The sequence below is a fragment of the Lepisosteus platostomus genome, chromosome 2 (assembly GCF_059453375.1).
Source record: "Lepisosteus platostomus isolate fLepPlt1 chromosome 2, fLepPlt1.hap1, whole genome shotgun sequence".
NCBI lineage: Eukaryota > Metazoa > Chordata > Actinopteri > Semionotiformes > Lepisosteidae > Lepisosteus > Lepisosteus platostomus.
In genome coordinates this window covers 74,166,370-74,188,208 of record NC_142612.1, presented here as the reverse complement: position 1 = coordinate 74,188,208, position 21,839 = coordinate 74,166,370, and the positions used below count along the sequence as shown (strand labels likewise).

General features: G+C 37.2%; 1 protein-coding gene across 1 annotated transcript; it reads left to right on the top strand.

The window, feature by feature from the left end:
* The first annotated feature begins 3,580 nt into the window (after positions 1 to 3,580).
* Positions 3,581 to 21,256, top strand: cul3b (cullin 3b). Its single transcript, XM_088618008.1, has 16 exons — positions 3,581 to 4,001; positions 11,169 to 11,366; positions 12,542 to 12,655; positions 13,900 to 14,060; positions 14,922 to 15,036; positions 15,281 to 15,509; positions 16,006 to 16,151; positions 16,439 to 16,615; positions 17,046 to 17,216; positions 17,943 to 18,050; positions 18,155 to 18,279; positions 18,535 to 18,631; positions 18,799 to 18,933; positions 19,227 to 19,413; positions 19,923 to 20,068; positions 20,299 to 21,256. Exons 1-16 carry the CDS (start codon positions 3,939 to 3,941, stop codon positions 20,428 to 20,430), a joined length of 2,304 nt encoding a protein of 767 aa, XP_088474134.1. The 5' UTR covers positions 3,581 to 3,938; the 3' UTR covers positions 20,431 to 21,256.
* The last annotated feature ends 583 nt before the right edge of the window (positions 21,257 to 21,839 follow it).

Below are 21,839 nucleotides of genomic sequence, written 5' to 3'. Positions count from 1 at the left end.
TTTATAAACAATCATTTCTAGACCAAATTCGAAAATACAACAAAATCATTTCAAAAGTGTGGGTGACCTGCAGAGATTATTCTGCACCAGAAGCACAACCACACACCTGATGAAGTAGAAAAAATAAGAAGCTGTATCATCAATTGAATGAAGGGGGGAGTCTGACTGTGAAATTTGATCGTATACTGCAGAGTTAGCACCTATACATTTGCGGTCGGTAGCATGGTGTGTTAAATGTGTTATCGGGACAGTGGTTAAACTGTATCTCAGATGAATGATGTCAACTTCTATAGCACAGGTTTCCTAGTACAGTACGTGTACCACATTAGTTTGGAAAGATGTTTAGTCCAGAGGAAAGAGTGCCACCTACTGGTCCACAACTGCCACTTACAGCAACAACCGTTTGCAAGTCATTGCTCTTTCTTTAATATCGGAATGATCTGTTTGCATTTGACCATTTTCTGTTCAATGCACAAATGCATCTATACATCTAGAGGATTACATATTACTTTGTGTATTAATATGCAAATTAAATAAAAGGTTGTGGAAAAAAGCTGAACACCATGGAGCCTGATGTTTTAGTATAGGGCTAAATGTATAAGAATTGCCACAGATACACCTTCTTTCCCCAAAAATTGGTTTGTATTAATACATTTTAAAAAATGCTGTTGTTCTGTATACTTCTGGGGAGCAGTTGAATGACTTAACTGGAGCAGAAAGCAATTTAAAACGAGACATCTGCTAAGGAATTCTAATTACAGGAGATATTCAAAATGACCTTCATGCCGTATCATTGAACATGTCAATTCGCTTGCCTAAACCTCATCCAGCTGCGAGGAAGAAAAGTCCTCCAGGTTTCCCATGAGGAAATATCAAGGAGTGTAAGCTGATCCTGAAGGTCATTTGAACAGGGCCTTGGCAAAAACTTCACTGTCCTTTAAATAAGTTTTACAACCTAGTTTGTACATGTGTGAAACACTGTGCATTGTCGACTAGAACATACAGCCCTTCATTTAGAAGTTAATCAAGGCATGAGCTCAACATTATTCATGTTTTCTTTGGTAAAAGAAGCTTAATCTCAACTTTCCAGTATTTGGACTTGCCATTGTTTGAAGTGGAACACTGAATTTTCAACAATGCGTTCTGTTTTTAAATTGAGGGAAAAAAGACAGTTCTGTTGACCAGATGGATAATGCATACAAGTGGAACAAGACTATTTGCTCTGAAGCTAATTCTAAAGGACAGCTGTGCACCTACGACTGCCACACATGATTGAAAATTGGACACTGGTTTGAGCAGGCACTTAGTCATGCTTAAAATGAAATGAGGAATTATTGACAGAACCTTTATACTACAAAACGAATCCTTAAACAAAACCTGTAAAAGCACAGATTGGTTTAATTCTGAAACTGATAGCATTGGTGTCACTTGTGGTCATAATGAATTATTCAATTATCTATTAATTAATAATCACAGTAATGATAGTAGTAATAATCATCTTCTTTACACTTCTTTTTGTGTGTAATCATCATCATCTTTATTTTACATAGTTCCTTGAAGAACAAGCACTTTTCAAAGTGCTGCACAGCTGTACAAAAATAACACGTGACAGATTAAATTGGCCAAATAAAATCAAGATTAAAATAAAACGGTGCACTCTAAGAAGAAAATATAAAGAAATAGACCTTTCAGGGATTCTTTGGAATATCCACAGTCATAGACTCTGTGAGAATGAATGCCAGAGTTGTGATGCTCCATAAGAGAACGCGTTATCATCCTCTGTGTGACACCTGTTCATAGGTAGAAGAAGACGACCTTATTTTGTAGATTTCAGATGAAATGTTGAACTACACTCATGCAAAACATCCTTAAGGTAACCTGGATCTAGGCCATTCAGTTCCTTATCTGTAAGCAGGAGAACTTTAAAGGCTTCTCTTAAAAGGGTTAAATGTTGAAGCAGAGCAGTTTTAGTTAGGGAACACACCACAGAAATCTCAACATACTGATGTTTATTTAGTACCTTAGCAGATACAACAAGTTTTACAACAATCTAATATGTATTAAATATGTATTAAATAAAGGTAATTATCAATTTTTCAAAATCAGATGGAGTAAGGATCTTAACTGGGCAATGTTGTATAGATTACAATAAGATACATTTTTGTGTTGTCAAATGTCAATACAAGATCATAACTTAACACCAAGGTTTCTTTAGTCAAAGGTTTAAATTCTGCACCTTTAAGAACAACACTGAAATCACCAATTCTGCACAGCTGTTGTCAGGAGCCAAAAGGCAAGCTTAGCTTTCACAGTTTCTGTTGCATCCATGTCAGCTGTGTCTTATTAATTATAGCATGTTACTCTCGGTGTCATGAACATAACAGTGAAATCAACACCACGGTGAGGAACAGTCTAACCATAAATGTATACACTAAATAGTAATTGTCCTAGCAGAGAACTACATGGACCTCCTAGAATATCTGTGATAACATTATATTTGAAATAGCCAATAGCCATATGAATTTTAAACAAATAGCAGCCGACGCAATGAATCCCTGATCCCTACAAACTTTTCCATATAATAATTATAATTAGTTAACAATTGCTTACACTTATATAGCACTTTTCTGGACACTCCACTCAAAGAGCTTTATAGGTAATGGGGACTCCCCTCCACCACCACCAATGTGCAGCATCCACCTTGATGATGCGACGGCAGCCATAGTGCGCCAGAACGCTCACCACACATCAGCTATCAGTGGGGAGGAGAGCAGAGTAATGAAGCCAATTCATGGGGATTATTAGGAGGCCATGATTGGTAAGGGCCAATGGGAATTTTTGGCCCATATGCTCTTGTAGAGTGCCATAGTGTAACTGACAGACAAAACTGCACTTGGGACCAGAATAAAAAAGAAAATTAAGTGACCTAGAGACTGAAACCATCAAGTCAATACCCACCATAACAAGTCTCTCTCCAAACTCAGACTCAGACTCAGAGAAGCTTCAAACAGATCATAACACAGGATAAAATGGCATCTGAGCTATTGATTGACCAATTCAAGAATTTTGGCAAGAGATGGCATCTAGGTAACGGGACTGCAGTTGTGTGAAATATTTTTAATGTCAAGGTGTTGACTTCATCCAGGTGGATGCTGCACATTGGTGGTGGTGGAGGGGATCCCCATTACCTGTAAAGCGCTTTGAGTGGAGTGTCCAGAAAAGTGCAATATAAGTGTAAGCAATTATTATTATTATTATTATTATTATTATTATTATTATTATTATTCATGTACAACTACATGAATAGGAACGGAATCTGAATGTACGTCGCATTTCTGGCCCCAAGACGTTTGTTGACAAAACATTGGTAACAAACATGTTAAGTGCCACCGTATGAGAGTGAGTACAAAAGTGTGCCCGTTATTATATTCTCCTGTCTTTTCTTTGCTGATCATCATATTCTGAAACACTCGTGACATCAGATTCCCCCCCAACTTTTATTTTCTTAACTAGCTTCCCTTCACGGTGCGTGCGCCTCTAAGATTGCGTTCCTCGCCTCACGGTTCACCTTTCCTACGGCAGACACCCGGAGGCGTGAAACTCACGTTAAAGGTTAATATGCTGCATCGACGCAGCGCATGGCTTTAATGGTGTGTTTTGTCTCCCGCAGATTTTTTTCCCCTCTACCTTTATCTCGCGCGAGTTTCGGTGTGGGGTAGCCCTGCGCACTGAGAGCTGTTTGTCCGCCATCACTGTGCAGAAAGAGCCGAGCACTTGGAGTGGCGGCGGCGGCGGCGGAGTGACAATACCAGCCCAGAAAGAGGGACGTAGACACGCCGGAGAGGTCGAGGGGGCTACACGGCATTCCCGTCGGCACATTTTCCCGCAGCTGCCCACGTAGTCTTTAATGTAAATAAAGAAACAGACGCGATCCAAACATGTCCAATCTAAGCAAAGGCGGCACCAAGAAGGACACCAAGATGAGGATACGAGCCTTTCCTGTGAGTAGTAGCCGGGGACGGGGCACCTAAGCGGGCGGGCGAGGAGACTCGAGCGCCGGGGATTCGGTCAGGGAATGGCGAAAATCAGGCCTCCCAGTTAGTAAACAAAGGCTTTGAAAATACGCGAGCTACTGAAACCTTGCTCGTGTACACGATCTTGAAATGCTTTTTTCCCCCTCTTAAGTAAAAAGTAATGTCTGGGAACAGAGGAGTGAATTTACAGTCCGACGTTAAATCTTTGTTGTTAGTGAGGCCTTCATTTTTGACACATTAATAGGTCAGTGAGCAAATCGGCAGGGGGGAAATGGTAACTAACATTTCAGTAGTTCAGGAAGTTTTATTTTCAATATAGATCGTGATAGCATATAGCTATTTCATAGCCACAGCATTAAGCATTACGACAACAAAAATGAGGTTGTTTCTCTTTCTGATTTCAGGTAAGTTAGCAGAACTAATTGCATGTTTAGCAAGGTGAACTTCACACCCGGAACGTAACAAAAAATACTAAACCATCCGCTCTGTGAAGTCAGTACAGTTGCCAAAACAAGAACATGTTCCGCGACATGGTTGTCGCAGTGAGTAAATTAGTTTCACAGCAGTGTGTAGGCCTGACTGTCCGATAAAACTGTTTAATACTGAGGTTTGAATGCATAAGCGTTGTCAAACGTCGTAATGACTCGCATTGTTAAAATAACAACTAAAATAAGGACATTTCATGGCGTATACGTCGAATTAAAAGAAATGGACGATAATCTCATAAAAATCTAGGTGGTCAGGAGAGTCATGTTTCATAAAATGAAACATGTGATGAAACTACTAATGGTGTTAGTAAAGCAATAGTAAGGTGAAAAGATGCCTTGATGTCATGTATGTAAATCAAGGTGTGAAATGATGTCGTTAGTTTTGGGAAGCTCGAGCGTTTTGTGGACTCTAGAAAAACACTGGAAATCTGTCATCAGATCTTGTCTCTAACATGTCTTCCTTCAGGAGACCCTCTTTTCGTTGGGTTAGGGACATGTAGTTGATGATCCTAGCAAGCCAAAGTTGTCTTTATACCTCAGGAAAGCCCATATGATAAGCAAGTGTAAGGACTGGCCTGTAACTGCAGTTCACTAGTCATGTCCTGATTCGTGTGCAGCCCTTGTAAGTTGTTTTCCTTGCTAATCAGTGATTTGCTGAATTGCTCATTGCCTGCTCCTTTAAAAAAAACACTTCAGTGGCAAATTGTTTTAAAACAGATACTAGGTGGTCCTGCATTTCACTTTTTGCAGAAACATCTTGCTGTTTCTGTCTATAATTAACTGTTTTAATCTCATACTTTTGACCTCTCTTTTGTAGATCAAGGCTGAAAATTATGTAAAAATTATTAGTCTTAACATCTTAAGGTGCTTATTAAAAAATACAACATATCAGGGGGTTGAAGCTATGTTGATACATTATACCTGACTGTAATTGCTTGTAACTGCTTAAGATGTACTGAAAACTAAATGTCAAAGCAGTTGTCCAGCAGTGAGTTGGCTTCACGCAGAATTGCCTTGGAAGTGGAGGGATTAGTCCTCCGATATCTGCTGTGTAGATATTTACCAGTGGGTTTCACAGGTTGCATTTTAAGTGATCTTGGCAGGGGGTATCCTAGTCCATTCCTGGATGAGAAAAACCTAATAGGAGGTATCACAGTCTTGCCAGTTCCCATCCCATGGGTGTCTGATCTGTGCTGTTTCAGTCAACACAGTTATTTAGGGCAACACATCATCTTAGTCAAAATGTCAGTGAATCAGGCCTGCTCACATCATCTGACACTTGAAATGTTTTCAAGTGGTAGTAAAATGCAACTCCCACTCCATTATTCTCTTTCCATACACCTAGTCTTGGTGAGCTACGTTTATGCTGACCAGAGTAAGGATGGTCCATAGTTTCTTCCTAACACCGGTACCATAATGTCCTATGATTGTAGTTGCCATATGTTCCTCTTGTACTCTCTTATGCTGTAGTGTAAAATGAGTGCTGTACTCCTACAGAGTATTGGGAACACACATGCAGAATGAAATGATTTTCAGTCATTTATCATAGAATTATTGCCACAGAATAATTTTTCTAGGCTTTTAATTGAATATGGTCCTAATAGATGACTAGATGACAGTTCATACAGAATAATTCCAGTGTTAACCTGTCAAGGGAACCGGTGACTGCAGTGTCTGATTTCATATTGATCAAAGCCTGTGATAAATTATCAATACGTAATACCTCTGTGTTCTAATTTTATTTTAAAGGAAGCATTTTAAAATCAAGATGTGACATATAAATTACCGATTGGTGTTCTGTCATTTAAACTAGGTTTTCCCAAACCCAGTTTTGGATGTCTGCAGTCCTGAAGGTGTTCATTCCTGTGCAACCGTTAATGGTCAAGTTTAACTAGCTTTAGGCTTGATTGGTGCAGTTCAACACAATTTCCCTGCTCTACAGGGGCTGCTTATTTAAAGAGGTCTGTAAAACCTGCAGAAATATGACTCTCCAGGCCTGTTTGTTTGAAACCTCTGGTTTATACCATTTAGAATGTTTTGAAAAGAATTCAGTGAAGCTGAAATTGAAAGAGAAAAGGATTGGAAGTGAATTAAAGGGAGAGATTGTTTACATATTTACATGTCACTATACCATTGCCAAATCATTTATAATCCTTATATAATTTAGAGTTCATTTGCAACAAAAAATCTGAGTGCTCTGCAGCCCTCAATATTACAGTTCCTTTAGTTGGACATATTACTTGGTTAAACAGTGATTTATAGCCATTCCCAACCTTTATGTGAAGACAGACTATAAGATAAACTGAACAGATGGTTTCCAGCACCTGGGGTAGAGAATTTAGTCAAGTCAAAATAAAGCAGAATGAAAGTACAGTAAAGTTGAGCAATAAATGTTCAAACAAATGTATTACATAATTGTACACAAACCTAGCTGTAGGACTTTAAATGTCAAGTACATGTAATGAGCACCTAAATAAATTTATCATTTGTAACTCCCAATAAAGTTACTAAGGTTTTATGTCCAGAAAATATTTTTTTTGCAAAAGATTCGCTTATGCTTTATTTGATCACGCTGATATGGGTATATTCATTATGGTTAACTTCAGTCATCAACAGGGTTGATCAACAAACAGCCTGCTGTGAAAATCACAAGTTAATAGCTTGTGCCCACTGCTGTTGGGGAGAAATACTAGCTGTACATGTGATGCACCTGGTTGCAGATGCTGTTGTGGGAGGGTCTCATTCCTCTTGTAGACTCATTTCAGAGCCCTCGATGCCACACGTTATCCCAGCTCATCCTACAGACTTACAGTAGGCCTCAAGCCTGGGGAGTAGGACATCCACTGCATAACTGTCTCATTCTCATTTTGCAAGAAAGCTGTTATTACATGAGCAGAATTTGTCCTGCTGGAATTTGTCACATTAGGATAAGCCTTAAGTCAGGTCAGCAAGAGATCTTTTAGGATTTGATCAACTTAGAACCCAGACAGTGCTATCAATTGCATCTTAGATCGGTGTAGTGACTATTGGCTTATATTTAATGATTTTATTTTGGCTGTCATGTCTTACCAGGTCCAACATTTCTAGCTAAAAAGCTGGCAAGTGACAGTGTGCTGACTTTCTTCAGCCTCCAAAATACTGGATGTATTTTTCTCTTGATAAGCAGATTGGATCCGTTCTGTGTTTTTCTAAGAAAATGCACGTGTAAAGTCTTCTGGTACTCAGAATGCAATCTGGAACTCAGTGACGAGTTTCTACATATTATGAGACTAAACAGTTTACTCAAAGCTTCCAGTAGTAGTTCCTACCATTATCAGAACTTATTTATGCATCTTAGTTTGAGAAAGATGCCAGGCTTGTCATGTACATTTATCAGTATCTTTGGGAGTATAATTAAGTCTGTGTAATCATATAAAGTTTACATGATCTAGCAGTTTACCATTCTAATGTATAATTTTCTCATTGTCAGGTGCTCCTCTAAACATCCACAAAGAAATTGATATTTCTTTATATTAATAAGAAAAGAAATGGCAAAATACAGGTCACTCAGAACTATTAATTTAAAACAAAATGACCACAATTTCAAAGTATGATCAACATTGAAGTGTTCCAGCATGAAACAAAAATAACATGTTGGTCCAAAACCTTGGAAAATGAAAAATTACTATGATTTAGCATTTATGTATATTAACATGCATATCAACCTAATGAAGCTGTTAAATTTATTTAAAATGAAAGTTACAAGGCAAAATTCCCATCGGTTATAAGGAGGCTAATATGCTGAAATACTGATTTTAAGTTACCAGATCAAATGAAAGTCATGGAGTGCATTTATTCCCCTTATACATTTGATAATCATAGGTTTTATAATAAACCATTTTACTAATCTGGGTGTGAAGGAAAGGGTGAGATTCTCTTAGTTTAGATTTTCTGGTTGCCTCTTTTGCCACAAAACAATGCCTTTGTGATGAATGTCGCTGAACTGCTGAACCCTGTAGGAAAGGACTAGTGTACCACTGTTGTCATACAGTGCCTTATCATACTGAGGCATAGTTGTGAAGGTCAGTGCAGCACTGCTTACAGCCACCGAGCTATATTGGAAATATTGGAACTTGAGAACTGTGCTGAACTTCAGTGCTTTTGCAATAGAATTCTGGACAATTGCTAAACCATGTCATTGATCTACCGTTAAATAGGGCTGGGCGATATGGCCAAAAACATTATCACAATAAAAATTTTCATATCAGTCGATATTGATAATTATCACGATAAATGTCAAATCATTATTTCTTTCAAGTTTAAAGGCAGATTTTTTGAGTGAAAGTTGAAGAAACCAGACAGTTAATTGGTAAATTAAACAACTCTTTGTTTTAAGAACACAACAAACACTTGCCAAACAGCAGAAACATTAAACAAATCTGAGGTAGAGAGTATTCAAGTCTTTTTTATGTCAAAATATGCATGAGTAAAATTTACAAAATAAATATCTGAATAGAAAGATTAAATACTGCAGTGTGATACAACACACATAGAAGATGGCTCAGACAGACAGCAAAGTTTAAAGTGCTCTGTTTTATGTCTGATCGTAAAAAGCCCAAATATCTCCAAATTACTGAAGTTGAATGACCTTTTCTGTCGATGATGTCATTGTCCTTCGAGCTGGTCGTTGGCAGCACTACATTTGCTTCAGTGTCGCTCATTTCTCCACTCTAACTACAGTCCTGTCAGCCACCACCGTGTGGGTAAACACCACCACGTTAGCTGTCCAGTCTGCAACGCGCACTCGCGCAGTATTTTGTGCGCATGTGCAAAGCATAAACATATATATCGAACATTCATCGAACTTTTGTTAAAATTATATCGCGATAATTATTGTTATCGAGTTATCGCCCAGCACTATCGTTAAAATAACCTTTTCAACTAGAAAAAAAATATTTTTTGTAATCTGAATAAAATGAATACCTGGTAATTCTTGCCAGCACTGTTTTTTATAGTGGGCAAAGACCTTTATGCTCTTGGTTGACTATTTTTGGTTGATACTTTTTTCCTCATTAGTGATTGTAGAGATTGTAAGTGTAACTTTACGACTTAATACTTAAATATAAGTATTAAGCCTGTCAGATTGTATTTTATTGGATAGCAGGCACAAGTGAAAGAACAAGTCCCAGAGTTATTGTTGTAAAAGAAATGACACTGCATTAAAATGAAAATAACACTAATAATATATCATGATTAGTGAGGTATTTACCCACCTATTAAATTGCATCTGTATTGTATCTGCTGTAAACACAACTATCTCCTGGAAGAGCTACACTAAAATCCAAGCCTTCATATTGGTATTTATGATGCTCAGAATGCTTTGAGTACATGTCGGCCAGCTACAGAAAGTATTGGCGTTTCTAGACATGGTAAAGACCCTTGGAGTTGTTCATCATTTAACTACGTGTTAATTGGCAGCATTGTAGCTCTACTCACATAAAACGTTAACAATACGCTTTATGTGTATGAAAGGGAAGTTAATGAAAACACTGCCAAGCTATTTTTAAGGTTTTTAATTTTGCAAAATATATTAGTGTTTAAGAAAGTATATACTGTTATCTTATAATCTTGTTCTCATGCAGTTACAAAAGTAGCTTGTTTTTTACCAGACCTTTAAAGATGGAAGTGCAGATGGTGCAGTGATATAAAATGCCTGTACCTTATTTTGTACTAATTCAGAACGTTAATCATGTATTTTGACAGTTTCAGCTGAACCTTCAAATGTTCTTTTCAAAGAGTCCATTCTGTATTTACCAAATGTACTGTTTCCTCCACACCTATGTTTTGCTCATCTTTCCAGGTGGCAGTGCAGAAACAATCTTGGTTGACCTTGATATAGCAGTTAAGCCAATTTTTAAATGAGACAGGCTATTTGAACACAACATTTTCATTTTAATATAGCCACATTAAAAAAAAAGTAAAACACTTGAATTACTTGATGCTTGGATTCCTTTTCTGATTTCCTACTGCAGAGAATTCATTTTCTTTTTGGAACTTGTGATGTCATAATGGAAGGCTAGTATTTAAGTAGTCGTACTGTATGTTCTGTTTCATAATTCCCATGTCATTTTGTATGCATAAAAAAAATTACATGTATGTGACATGTTATATTCAATCTTAAAACTGATTTATACTGATCATATAACACATTTTGACGTTAGAAGTTCATAGGTAAGATTGCCTATCTCTGTTACGATGCCAAAGTTTAACTTCTGTATCGAGACTCGTGTTTTTGTGGGTAGTAGTAGGTTTGATGATAACGTTGTTAAATGTTTGTGAATTACCATTATGATGAACATTTATGGCACCAGTGACTTCAAAAGAGTAAGATGATAATATTGGTGTCGGTTATTGTTTGAGGCTTATGGTCAGCAAATGATTGTGGATTCTTAAATTACAAGCAGTAAATACTATTGTACATCATTGCAGGTCCCTTGTGATGAATTGAGTTTTAATTCGTGTATTATTTATTTTGCTGTCTTTGTAGGACAGTGCCAATGCTTGCTTTAAGTTATTTTAGTTCTGAAATAACTTACTTGTAACACTTCTGTTTCACAATCGCCTGGGTTTTGCATTGATTTATGTTTTTTTTACCTTTCAAATGCAGATGACGATGGATGAAAAATATGTTAACAACATCTGGGACCTTCTGAAGAACGCCATTCAGGAGATACAGCGGAAGAACAACAGTGGGCTCAGCTTTGAGGAACTGTATAGAAATGCATACACTATGGTGTTACACAAGCACGGAGAGAAGCTATATACCGGCCTCAGAGAAGTCGTCACAGAGCATCTAATCAATAAAGTAGGAGAGCAGCTTTTAATATGTGATGCCTGAGTCCTAGTTTGAATCATTAAACACAAGGCACAGAAACCTGGGAATTACATTTATGTGCTTTTACTCTAAATTAATCTTTATATTCAGGTGAAAAAGCAGCAACTGCATTGTAATGTGAAGGTATTCAATTAAGTTTATGTGCTTATTGGAGGACTTGATTGCGTAGATGTGTGTGTGGCTACGGGGGATGAAGACTTTCCCATTGAAGACTTTTTGTCTTTGAAATCTTTAAATATATTCTTTTTCTAAAGAAAATCTAGAAATTAATTTTGAGTACAACAGTACAGGAAACCACAAATGTAAGGAAAAAGTGAGGAATAATGTCTGAATTAGTGGAAAACTGACAGAACAACTTAATTTTGCAATCCTGTCCTGGTTGACATTTTATTATAATTATTTTTAGTTATTATCAGGGTACCAAGCAGTGAAGTTGCTGAAAGACTTTAATCTTTTTTCTTCCAGTGTTATTTTCCAGTGCTCTATGAAGTCCTGTCCCCTAGATTAAAATTGTAAAGGCCTATAGGAAGTTAGAGTGAAAGTAATGTTGCTGGGTTCCATGTGACTTTTGTTCAGTGATCATCTGGTTTTAGTGATAAAGAACAAGATGTAGTGAAGTCTTTCTGTTCCTGGATGGCATGGACAGTATTAGCCTTAGGTATTTTCCTATGCATCTTTGGCCTCTCAAAACCAATATGTACTTTCAGGTTGTATAAATTTTGCTTTCAAGAGCACATGGTATGGGAAGAATATTTGGTCTTATAAGTTATGTAATACATCTCCAAATTAGAATATTGTATGTCTGAAACTGGAATGGTTCCTTTTGTGGACCAGAATTTATAACTGAATTTACATGAATCAGTGCTTTCTCAAAATTCTGTTTAAATAACCTTAGAATATTTCTTACCAGAGTATTGGTAAATGATATTATTGGTGGATCATACTTTGTAGTTATATTAGGTAACATTTTGAAGCATGTTATTCAGATATATTGCCACGTCTGTTTGTCAGTTAAAAATATAATAATGTAAGTATAAGTCAAGTAACAAAAACTTTGTGGGAAAAGTAATGAATTACCAATTCCTAGGTGTTTGGAAGTTAATATTGGAAATTTGTAAGATGCGTTAATATTATTTTTTTCACAGGTACGGGAAGATGTCTTAAACTCATTAAATAATAATTTTTTGCAAACATTAAACCAAGCATGGAACGACCATCAGACAGCTATGGTGATGATTAGAGACATCCTGATGTACATGGTAGGTTACTGGATATGGTACTTTGGAAACAAAAAGGATTTATAAAAGCTAGAAAAAAATTGTACTTTAAGAGGAAACACTGGTGGACATTATAAACAGTCTATATTTCTTTCATTTGTAGAATGTGGGCTTAAAAGCTGCGACTCATTTTTCTAAACCTTATCCTGGCTGCATCCTTCAATCAGATTTGTTTTCTGACTAAATTTAATTAACTTTAATTGGCTTTGGAATTTATTAGGGATTATGTATTTCACCACTGAGAAAATTGATCATCTTGTTATATAATTTTTTACACTGTAAAAATGAATCTGAAACTAAACAAAGCACTCCTGTCATTCCAGTTTCTCAGCTAATAGCCATCCTACAGAATGTACTGAGTCATTGAACCGTTAGTTAAACAGTGACACTAGTACTGTTGAGACCTGATTTTCATGTGGGAGTTTTTTGTTGACCGTTTTCAGTTTTTCTCAGATTTTGGTTCAGACCATGATCTAGTCTGACCACCCTTTGAATTCTTTGACTGTAAAAACGTCTGCTATATGTGAATGTTTTTACATATACAGTATTTGTAGAAGTAGAAAATTCCTCAGAAGTAGAAATTTCCTAATGATCGTTTCCTGTCAGGGGTGTGGACAGCATTATTTAATTGGTAACTTTCCACTTGTTTGTTAGCACAGCAGTCATGATGAAATCGGTGCTGTCAGGGTTAAGGTCAGGGATTAGTCCACCAGAGCTTTCTGAAGTTGAAAGGGCAAACTCTGCAGCTTCCTGGTTGCCCCCAGGGTTGCAGTGACTTCAGTGAGGAGCGTGCCACTCCTGCAGTCGGCACGGAACCTCCTGTAAGTCTCTGTGGGTCCTGTAGCGTGTCAAACGCTGAACGGCTCTGATGGGCGGATGGGTTAGAGGGCGCCCGTCTGCACTTCTGTATTCTCGCTCTGTGGCGACAGGGGTCACCGCTGTGAGCTGAACCATAAAGGCAGAATTCAGATTCGGTCAAATTCAAGTTGGGTGGATATTCAAAAAGAACAATTGGCGGTTCTGAAATTTCTCGTCTTCACAGCTGTCATTCATTTAGGCAGTTAAAATCGACGAGCTTTTATACACATTGCTTGCTAACATTTCAATTTGAAAAAAAGACATGACAAAATTTTCATTGTGTCATGTTTCTTCTGCTGAATATCAGCCATGTCAATACTGAATGAACGTGATTCCAGACTCTGATTGTCCTCCTCTCTTTCCTTCAGGACCGTGTATATGTACAACAGAATAATGTGGAGAATGTCTACAACCTGGGGTTAATTATTTTTAGAGATCAGGTTGTACGCTATGGGTGTATCAGAGATCATCTCCGACAGACGCTTTTAGACATGATTGCACGAGAGAGAAAGGGCGAGGTGGTAGACAGGTATGGCAATATCTACTGTTTCTTGCATCATATAATGCTGTGTTGAGTTGTGCTTTACTTACAGCTGAAGAATTAAGACATGAATTCCCACAATAAAACCCAATGTTTAGGAAGGGGGAAATTTTTTTATCATTATTTTTTAGGTGGTTATTTTAAAGTTTAAAGAATAATTAAGTTTAGCAAAGGCACTAGTGATTTCAAAACATGCTGATGCAAAGTTTGCATTACAAATATTCACTTTGGTACTTGATAGTAAATCCAAAAGGGACAGTTAATACTGGAGTTACCATTTTGTTTAGGGATTTCAAGATATTCAAATATATAGTTTTGAGTATATATTGAGACTGTTCATTGTTCCTAAAGAATTAAATGGTTCGTTATTTTTCATGTCTGTGTTATTATGGTGTTGGAAAACCATCATCCATTTCTACCCTTAACTTTGTGCTTGAAGCAAAAAGAGTGTTCCATGAGGTTGCTGAGCTTGCACCTCTTGTGTGGAAAGTGAACTTGATCTTTGTTTCAGTCTCAGGTCTTTGATTAGTGTTATTTTTCAGTTTAAAAGCCGAATATTTTATGTTTATGGAAGGGGTCTTCTAACTTACTCAGGGCATTTTGTGAATCTAATTGTTAGAAAAATGACTAAAATTGTACCTTGTCACATATTTGCATTATTGCTGCATAGTTCTTATTTTTAAAATTCTTTTCTTCATTTGTACACAGCATCTGGTAGTTTTATAGCACTTGTAATACACCAGATTTAAAAAAATAGCTTCCATTACATTTTTCTTTCTGAATTATGGAATCGTGAACCTTATAAAGTTCTAAAAATGAAATTGATTTTTTAAATGTAATTCTTCTCAGGGGAGCTATCCGGAATGCTTGTCAGATGCTGATGATTCTAGGCCTTGAAGGAAGATCAGTGTATGAAGAAGATTTTGAAGCTCCATTTTTAGAAATGTCAGCAGAATTTTTCCAGGTTTGTTTCTGAAAAAGTTCATCGTACACTTCATACCACATATCATAAAAGCTTTTGTGAAACTGACTCCAGCTAAGATTTAGTGTTTGCATCGTCATTTTGATTTTGTGGAAGTGCCTTTGGGTCAATTCCTTCATGGTGCTATAGAGATAATACTCTGTTTTCTTAATGCAATATGTTTTGTATGACAATGAACATTTATTTTCTTGGGACCTAAGGATTAATGTTTGTTGTTTAATTTCAGATGGAAAGTCAGAAATTTTTAGCTGAAAACAGTGCAAGCGTGTACATTAAAAAAGTAGAGGCTAGAATTAATGAAGAAATCGAACGAGTGATGCACTGCCTTGACAAATCAACGGAAGAGCCCATTGTAAAAGTAGTTGAGAGGGAACTCATTTCTAAGCACATGAAGACTATTGTGGAAATGGAAAACTCGGGTCTAGTGCATATGCTGAAAAATGGAAAAACAGAAGGTAGTTTAATTTTTTAATCTGACTGTCGTAGGCATTATGAATTTTTAGAACCTCTTGTTTTTTTTAATTGTTTTATTCGCTGTAGTCTGATTTGTACTGAAATATCCATGAATCTCAGGAATGTGTGTGAATTCTGGACATCATATAGACATAATAGGGGAGATAGGTTAAGTTTAGTCATAGTTACACGATTCACTGCTTAAATACTAAATTAGCATTTGTTAAATAAAATGTTTTTCTCTGTACAGTTAAGCATATTTAAGGATAGATTGCGTTATTAGCATTTGGCAATTTGTTGATACTTTTGTTAGATGTTTGGCTGTAGTCATTGAACACGTTCACCTTAGAATCAATATTTCTGGAGTGTTTGGATTTTTTTTTTGTCCCTTTCGCTCAAATGACCATCTTAAATGGGTTTTACAGTTGTGAAAGACAGCATGTGATGAGTTGAATGTGTGTTTGTGAAATGTAGTTACATGCATGTATTTGTGAACAGATCTGGCCTGTATGTACAAGCTGTTTAGCCGAGTGCCAAATGGCTTGAAGACAATGTGCGAGTGTATGAGCTCCTACCTTCGGGAACAAGGCAAAGCACTGGTATCAGAGGAAGGAGAAGGAAAGAACCCTGTGGATTATATCCAGGTAACACATTTGTTAGGAGCTGGGCTGTTGACTTTCTTAAGCATCGGATGTAATGCAGTATCCTTTTGCACTTGCACACTTCAGAATCGGTTAACACCTTTCATAAAGGGAGTTATTGGAGAACCCAGATTCATATATTAATGTAATTAATAGGAGAAAACTGTCAAGTACTGTGGCTGAAAGTACTAGACACAAGGAGACTCGTATAAAAATAGAGAATTGTACTGATTCTTTCAGTTAGCAAAAATGTTTCCATGTGAATTTAGTTTTTTTTTGTCTGTTCTTAGGGTCTTCTGGATCTGAAGAGCCGGTTTGACCGTTTCCTTCAAGAATCATTCAATAATGATCGGCTTTTTAAGCAGACAATTGCTGGAGACTTTGAGTACTTCTTAAATCTAAACTCCAGGTCACCAGAATATCTCTCCTTATTTATTGATGATAAATTGAAAAAAGGAGTAAAAGGAGTAAGTACTTTAATATGGAATTTAAAGTATTTTTAAATATCCCATCGTTTTTCCTACACGGCAAAGAAGCTGGTATGCATGGGAAGTTATTTGTTGTATAAAACTGTAAAAAGTGTCTTTCTGTCCCCAGTCCTTTTGATTGGATCGGTCCTTTTGATCAAACTTTAGTTTAAGCAGTTGTGATCAGAAGTATAGTAGAAATGAAGACACTGTGATCATGTACGGCTGCAAAGAAAGTAATCTAGAGATGACAGTGAAGAATGAACAACTTTATTATACTGTTCCCCTGTCTTTCTGTACATATTTCTAAACCCTTTAATGGAACTTTCTCTGTATGCTCTTGTTTTAAAAAGATATATTTTGTAGTTGTGATGGTTCCATTTCTATTCCTGGCACAGTCGGTGTGACATTTATTGTTTGAATTTTTTAGCTGACGGAACAGGAAGTGGAGACTATTCTGGACAAAGCAATGGTTCTTTTTAGATTCATGCAGGAAAAAGACGTGTTTGAACGTTACTACAAACAGCACCTGGCGAGAAGACTTCTCACAAACAAGAGTGTTTCTGATGATTCGGAAAAGAACATGATCTCGAAGCTCAAGGTGATGCATCTTTAATTGCCTTATCACCTTCCAGGATATGAGGGGTTTTCTATGAAGTGTGGCGGTTTGGTGAAATTCGTCCATCTATTCATTTTCTCACTGCCTTATCCAATACAGAGTCACGTGGGAGCCGGAGCCTGTCCCGTCAAGCAACGGGCACAAGGCTGGAAACACCCTGGACGGGCCATCAGTCCGTCACAGGGCACATATACACACTGACATGCACACACTCACACCAGGGCCAATTTTCCCACAAGCCACTTAACCTACCAGTAAACTGCAGCTCCTGGAGGAAACCCACGCAAACATGGGGAGACCATACAGACTCCACGCAGATAGCACCCCAGGAGTTGTTCTGTCATATTTGGTTGAATAATTACCACAGCATTTTTAAAAAATGAAAGGAAAATTTGTTGTTTACTTAATCATTGTACATTTATGTGGAATGTATGCTGTATGGTAAGAAACTAGAGAAAGTTTTCTAAGCATTTGGAGAGATTCTGCCTTGCAAAATGTACTTACTCTAGGCTAATACAAAACTTTTTTGCGCCCTACTGAATTTAGCAAATGCATTAATATACCATGTTCTGAATGCAAGTAGCTGTGTTTATAATGTTTGTTTCAATCTGTGATATTTAATTGCTTTAAGAAGTGAGGCATAGAAATCAGCGTAGTGTTTGTCAAATCTGACGTGACTGTTTACTTATGCATTTATATCATTGGTAGACGGAGTGTGGCTGTCAGTTTACATCCAAACTGGAAGGAATGTTCAGGGACATGAGCATTTCAAACACAACTATGGATGAATTCCGGCAACATTTACAGTCCACAGGGGTAAGTGATGCTGAATACAATAAAAGCTTAAATATAGAGCTGTTAACCTTGAACTTAAGGTGTCACTTGCTCCATGCTTTTCTGATACAATCTTATATTTTCAGGTCTCTTTAGGTGGTGTTGACTTGACTGTCAGAGTACTCACAACAGGCTACTGGCCCACACAGTCTGCCACACCAAAATGTAACATCCCCCCAGCGCCAAGACATGCTTTTGAAGTATTTAGAAGGTGTTTCTTTCTCTTGGTTCTTTATTTTTAACCAGTTTTTGGTCATTTTAATTTTCTTAAAAACAAGACGGATATGTGTTATTTCTGTGGTATGTTGAAGACCATAATGATTCTTCATGAGATCTTAAAGTGCTAATTGTGTGCCAGTTTTTTTTTTTGCTCGGCTATTATGTTGTGTAATCAGTCCCACACTATAATGCTATAATTGTTAATTAAACAATAACTGAAAATTATCTTTCTTTTTAATTAAACCAGGTTTTACTTGGCGAAACACAGTGGTCGACAGCTTACACTCCAGCATCATATGGGCTCTGCTGATTTAAATGCTACTTTTTATGGCCCGATTAAAAAGGTATGATTATATTTCTATAATTTGTAATATCTAGACTATTCTTTTTCTAAAGTTGTGTATGTTCTGAGCATAAAACATGTTGAAAACCCAGGTCTTTATAACAGATGTTTATATCTCTGCTCTATAGTTGTGTAAAGTGTATATTTAATACATTCTTTTTATTTCAGGAGGATGGTTCAGAGGTCGGAGTAGGAGGAGCTCAAGTTACAGGATCTAACACCAGAAAGCACATACTACAGGTTTCAACATTTCAGATGACAATTTTAATGCTCTTTAACAACAGAGAAAAATACACATTTGAGGTAAGTTTCTGGTCTTGCACGCAGGCTGTCTCGACCTGCCATAAATTCATCAGTTCATAATTCCTTGTCGATTACTAGAACACTACATGTCAAATGCAAATCCAGAGGTCATGGAACCAGAGGACAGGAAGACATTTTTACAGTTATTTTATCTTGATGAAGTTGGAATGCTGGTAATGAGCTAAAGCAAGTGTTTAAAATCTAAAATGGCGCCACTGCTTACACCCTGTTTCCATCCGCTTAGGGCTTATTTTCTGTGTACTAAATGTCTTTGTTGGTGTTTGTGACATCAGGAAATTCAGCAGGAGACGGATATCCCTGAGAGAGAACTTGTCAGAGCTCTTCAGTCGCTGGCATGTGGAAAGCCAACACAGCGGGTCCTTACTAAAGAGCCCAAGTCGAAGGAAATTGAGAACGGGCATGTGTTTACAGTCAATGATCAGTTTACTTCCAAATTGCACAGAGTAAAGATCCAAACAGGTGTGTAAACAATCTTAAATAGTTTTTAGGAGGTTGTTTTAATAGATTTGTTCGGCATACAAAACGTGTGAACTGTACTCCAAATGTACTCCATGTTATAAGTGTTTTTTTATCAATAATTGTGGTATGAAAATGTTACCTACTAGCCGGATTTGAACATGCAGGTCTACATTTCACCCGCCTTGTTACTGCCTAAAAAAATAAATGGGATTGTGCTATAACAGGTAATTGTTCAAGCTCATCAGTAATTGAGGACATGTATTGAAATCATCAGAATGTATGTAGATCCTGGTGGGAGTTTTTCCCGGTTGCCAGCTCTGAAGGCTCACACGTGGTCTGCCGAGCACACTCTATTCTCTTCTCAACGTGTATCCATGTGGGTCCAGGCCATTACAAGAACGTGTCAAAGTAATGAGACTGGCATCTGCGTTCCCTTGTCCTGTTTCTACTTTGTTCCGTTTCTGACCGGGATCGGTTATTGTCTTTCTGTTCTTCTTCAATTCATCCAGTTGCAGCCAAACAAGGAGAATCGGATCCTGAAAGAAAGGAAACGCGGCAGAAGGTAGACGACGACAGAAAGCATGAGATCGAAGCTGCCATTGTACGCATCATGAAATCCAGAAAGAAGATGCAGCACAATGTGCTAGTAGCAGAGGTGGGTTAAAGAAGAGTAAGGCTTATGTTTTAGTTGTAATTGGTCCACTTCAAGACTGCATGCAGAAGGCAATAAATGCATTATGTTATAGAACAACCGGAACATAAAATCATTAATCTTATTCCTAATTTTCTAATCAGTAGTGTTATGAAATGCTATGATTTTATTAATTTTGATGGTCAGAAACTGAGTATTAAAGTTAAGCCATTTAATTTTTTTTATTCCCACAGGTGACTCAGCAGCTGAGAGCGCGTTTCTTACCAAGTCCAGTTGTCATTAAAAAACGAATTGAAGGACTTATTGAGAGAGAATATTTGGCGCGAACACCCGAGGATCGTAAAGTATATACTTATGTAGCATAAAGTGCATTTGATGAGACACCATTTTTGGACTATGTTATTCGCATGAACTGGGAAGTTCCTTTTAACTATAAATACTGGGACGATGACTTCTCCTCCATTTAAAAAATAAAAAAAATCCAGTAAGTGTTCTAGATTGTTTAAATCAGGCCTTTATTCCCTGTGAGAATTTTCAACATGAATGGATCCAGCTTCAGGCTTTTCACCGTTTTACCCTTGTAGAGATCGACATTAAAGAATTCCTTGGGAAAAATGTGAATGCACCGCATTTTGTTTTCAATACTGTAAAAAATAAGAAAATAATAAAAACTAGCAAACGTGGATTGCTATTAACACAAATGAAATAATTGTTGATTTTTTTTCTCCCCAGTTTTTAATGTCAATGTAAATGTGTTTTCTTAGTGTTTCGTAGCAACTCGCTGGTTGTACAGGTTTGATGTCAAACAGGATGAAATTCTGCTTCAAGGGTTTTACTCCAAATGATGAATATATATAACAATACTTTTATTGCTGATTTGCAAAGAACAAGGGAATTGCTTTGTAGCATGCTATATTTTATGAATCTGAGTATCTCTTACACTAGCTCTGAGTTTTTGGTGGGGCCTCTTGTGAAATTTCAGCACAATATTGCTTGTTCCTTTTGATATTAGGTTCTTCCAAATGCAATTCTCAATGGGTTAGGTTTTTCTGACATTTTAAAAGGAACCAAATTAAAACTGTTTTAATGTGTATAAATTGTAAAATAATTGTTATTGTACTCACTGCCGAAGTGGATTGTACAGGGCCTTGTTTTCATCGTATTAAATGTAGAAAAAGGAAATTAAAAAAAGTGGATTTACTGTTCTTTCTTTAAAACTCTTATATTTAACAAGCATAGCAATCAAAACCAGTGCTGTTATTTCAGTATAATTCAATATGTTTTTAATTTTAAATTATTTTACCATAATAAAGAAAAGGAGTTCTGAAACTAGTGTTGAATGCAGTTTTTAGCGCAGTTACTATAGTTATCTACAGACCACTTCGGATCTAACATGAAAACTTACTGGGGCCCCAGTGGCTCTGTTGACTAAAGGCGTTCACCCAGGTGCAGGTTGAGCAAAATGATCTTGGGTTCACGTTGGGGTGATGTCACTAGTCAGCTGCTGAGGACTCCCCAAGATGTGGCGCACAATTGCCTGAGCACTGCTGAGGGTAGGATGGGATTAGGTGGCCAGGACTCTGTTTTAAATGACGCAGCAACCCTTCTGGCCTTCTGGGCACTTACAGGCATGTGGTGAATTCCACCAGGCACACACCTCTTCTCCATTTGGCGCTAAGCTTCCTGTAAGGGGCGGTGTTGTGTGTTGCTTGTGACCTGTGGCCTCCTTCCTCTTCCCTGGTGTGTGGCCATGGTGCCTGTAGCTGTAAACCAA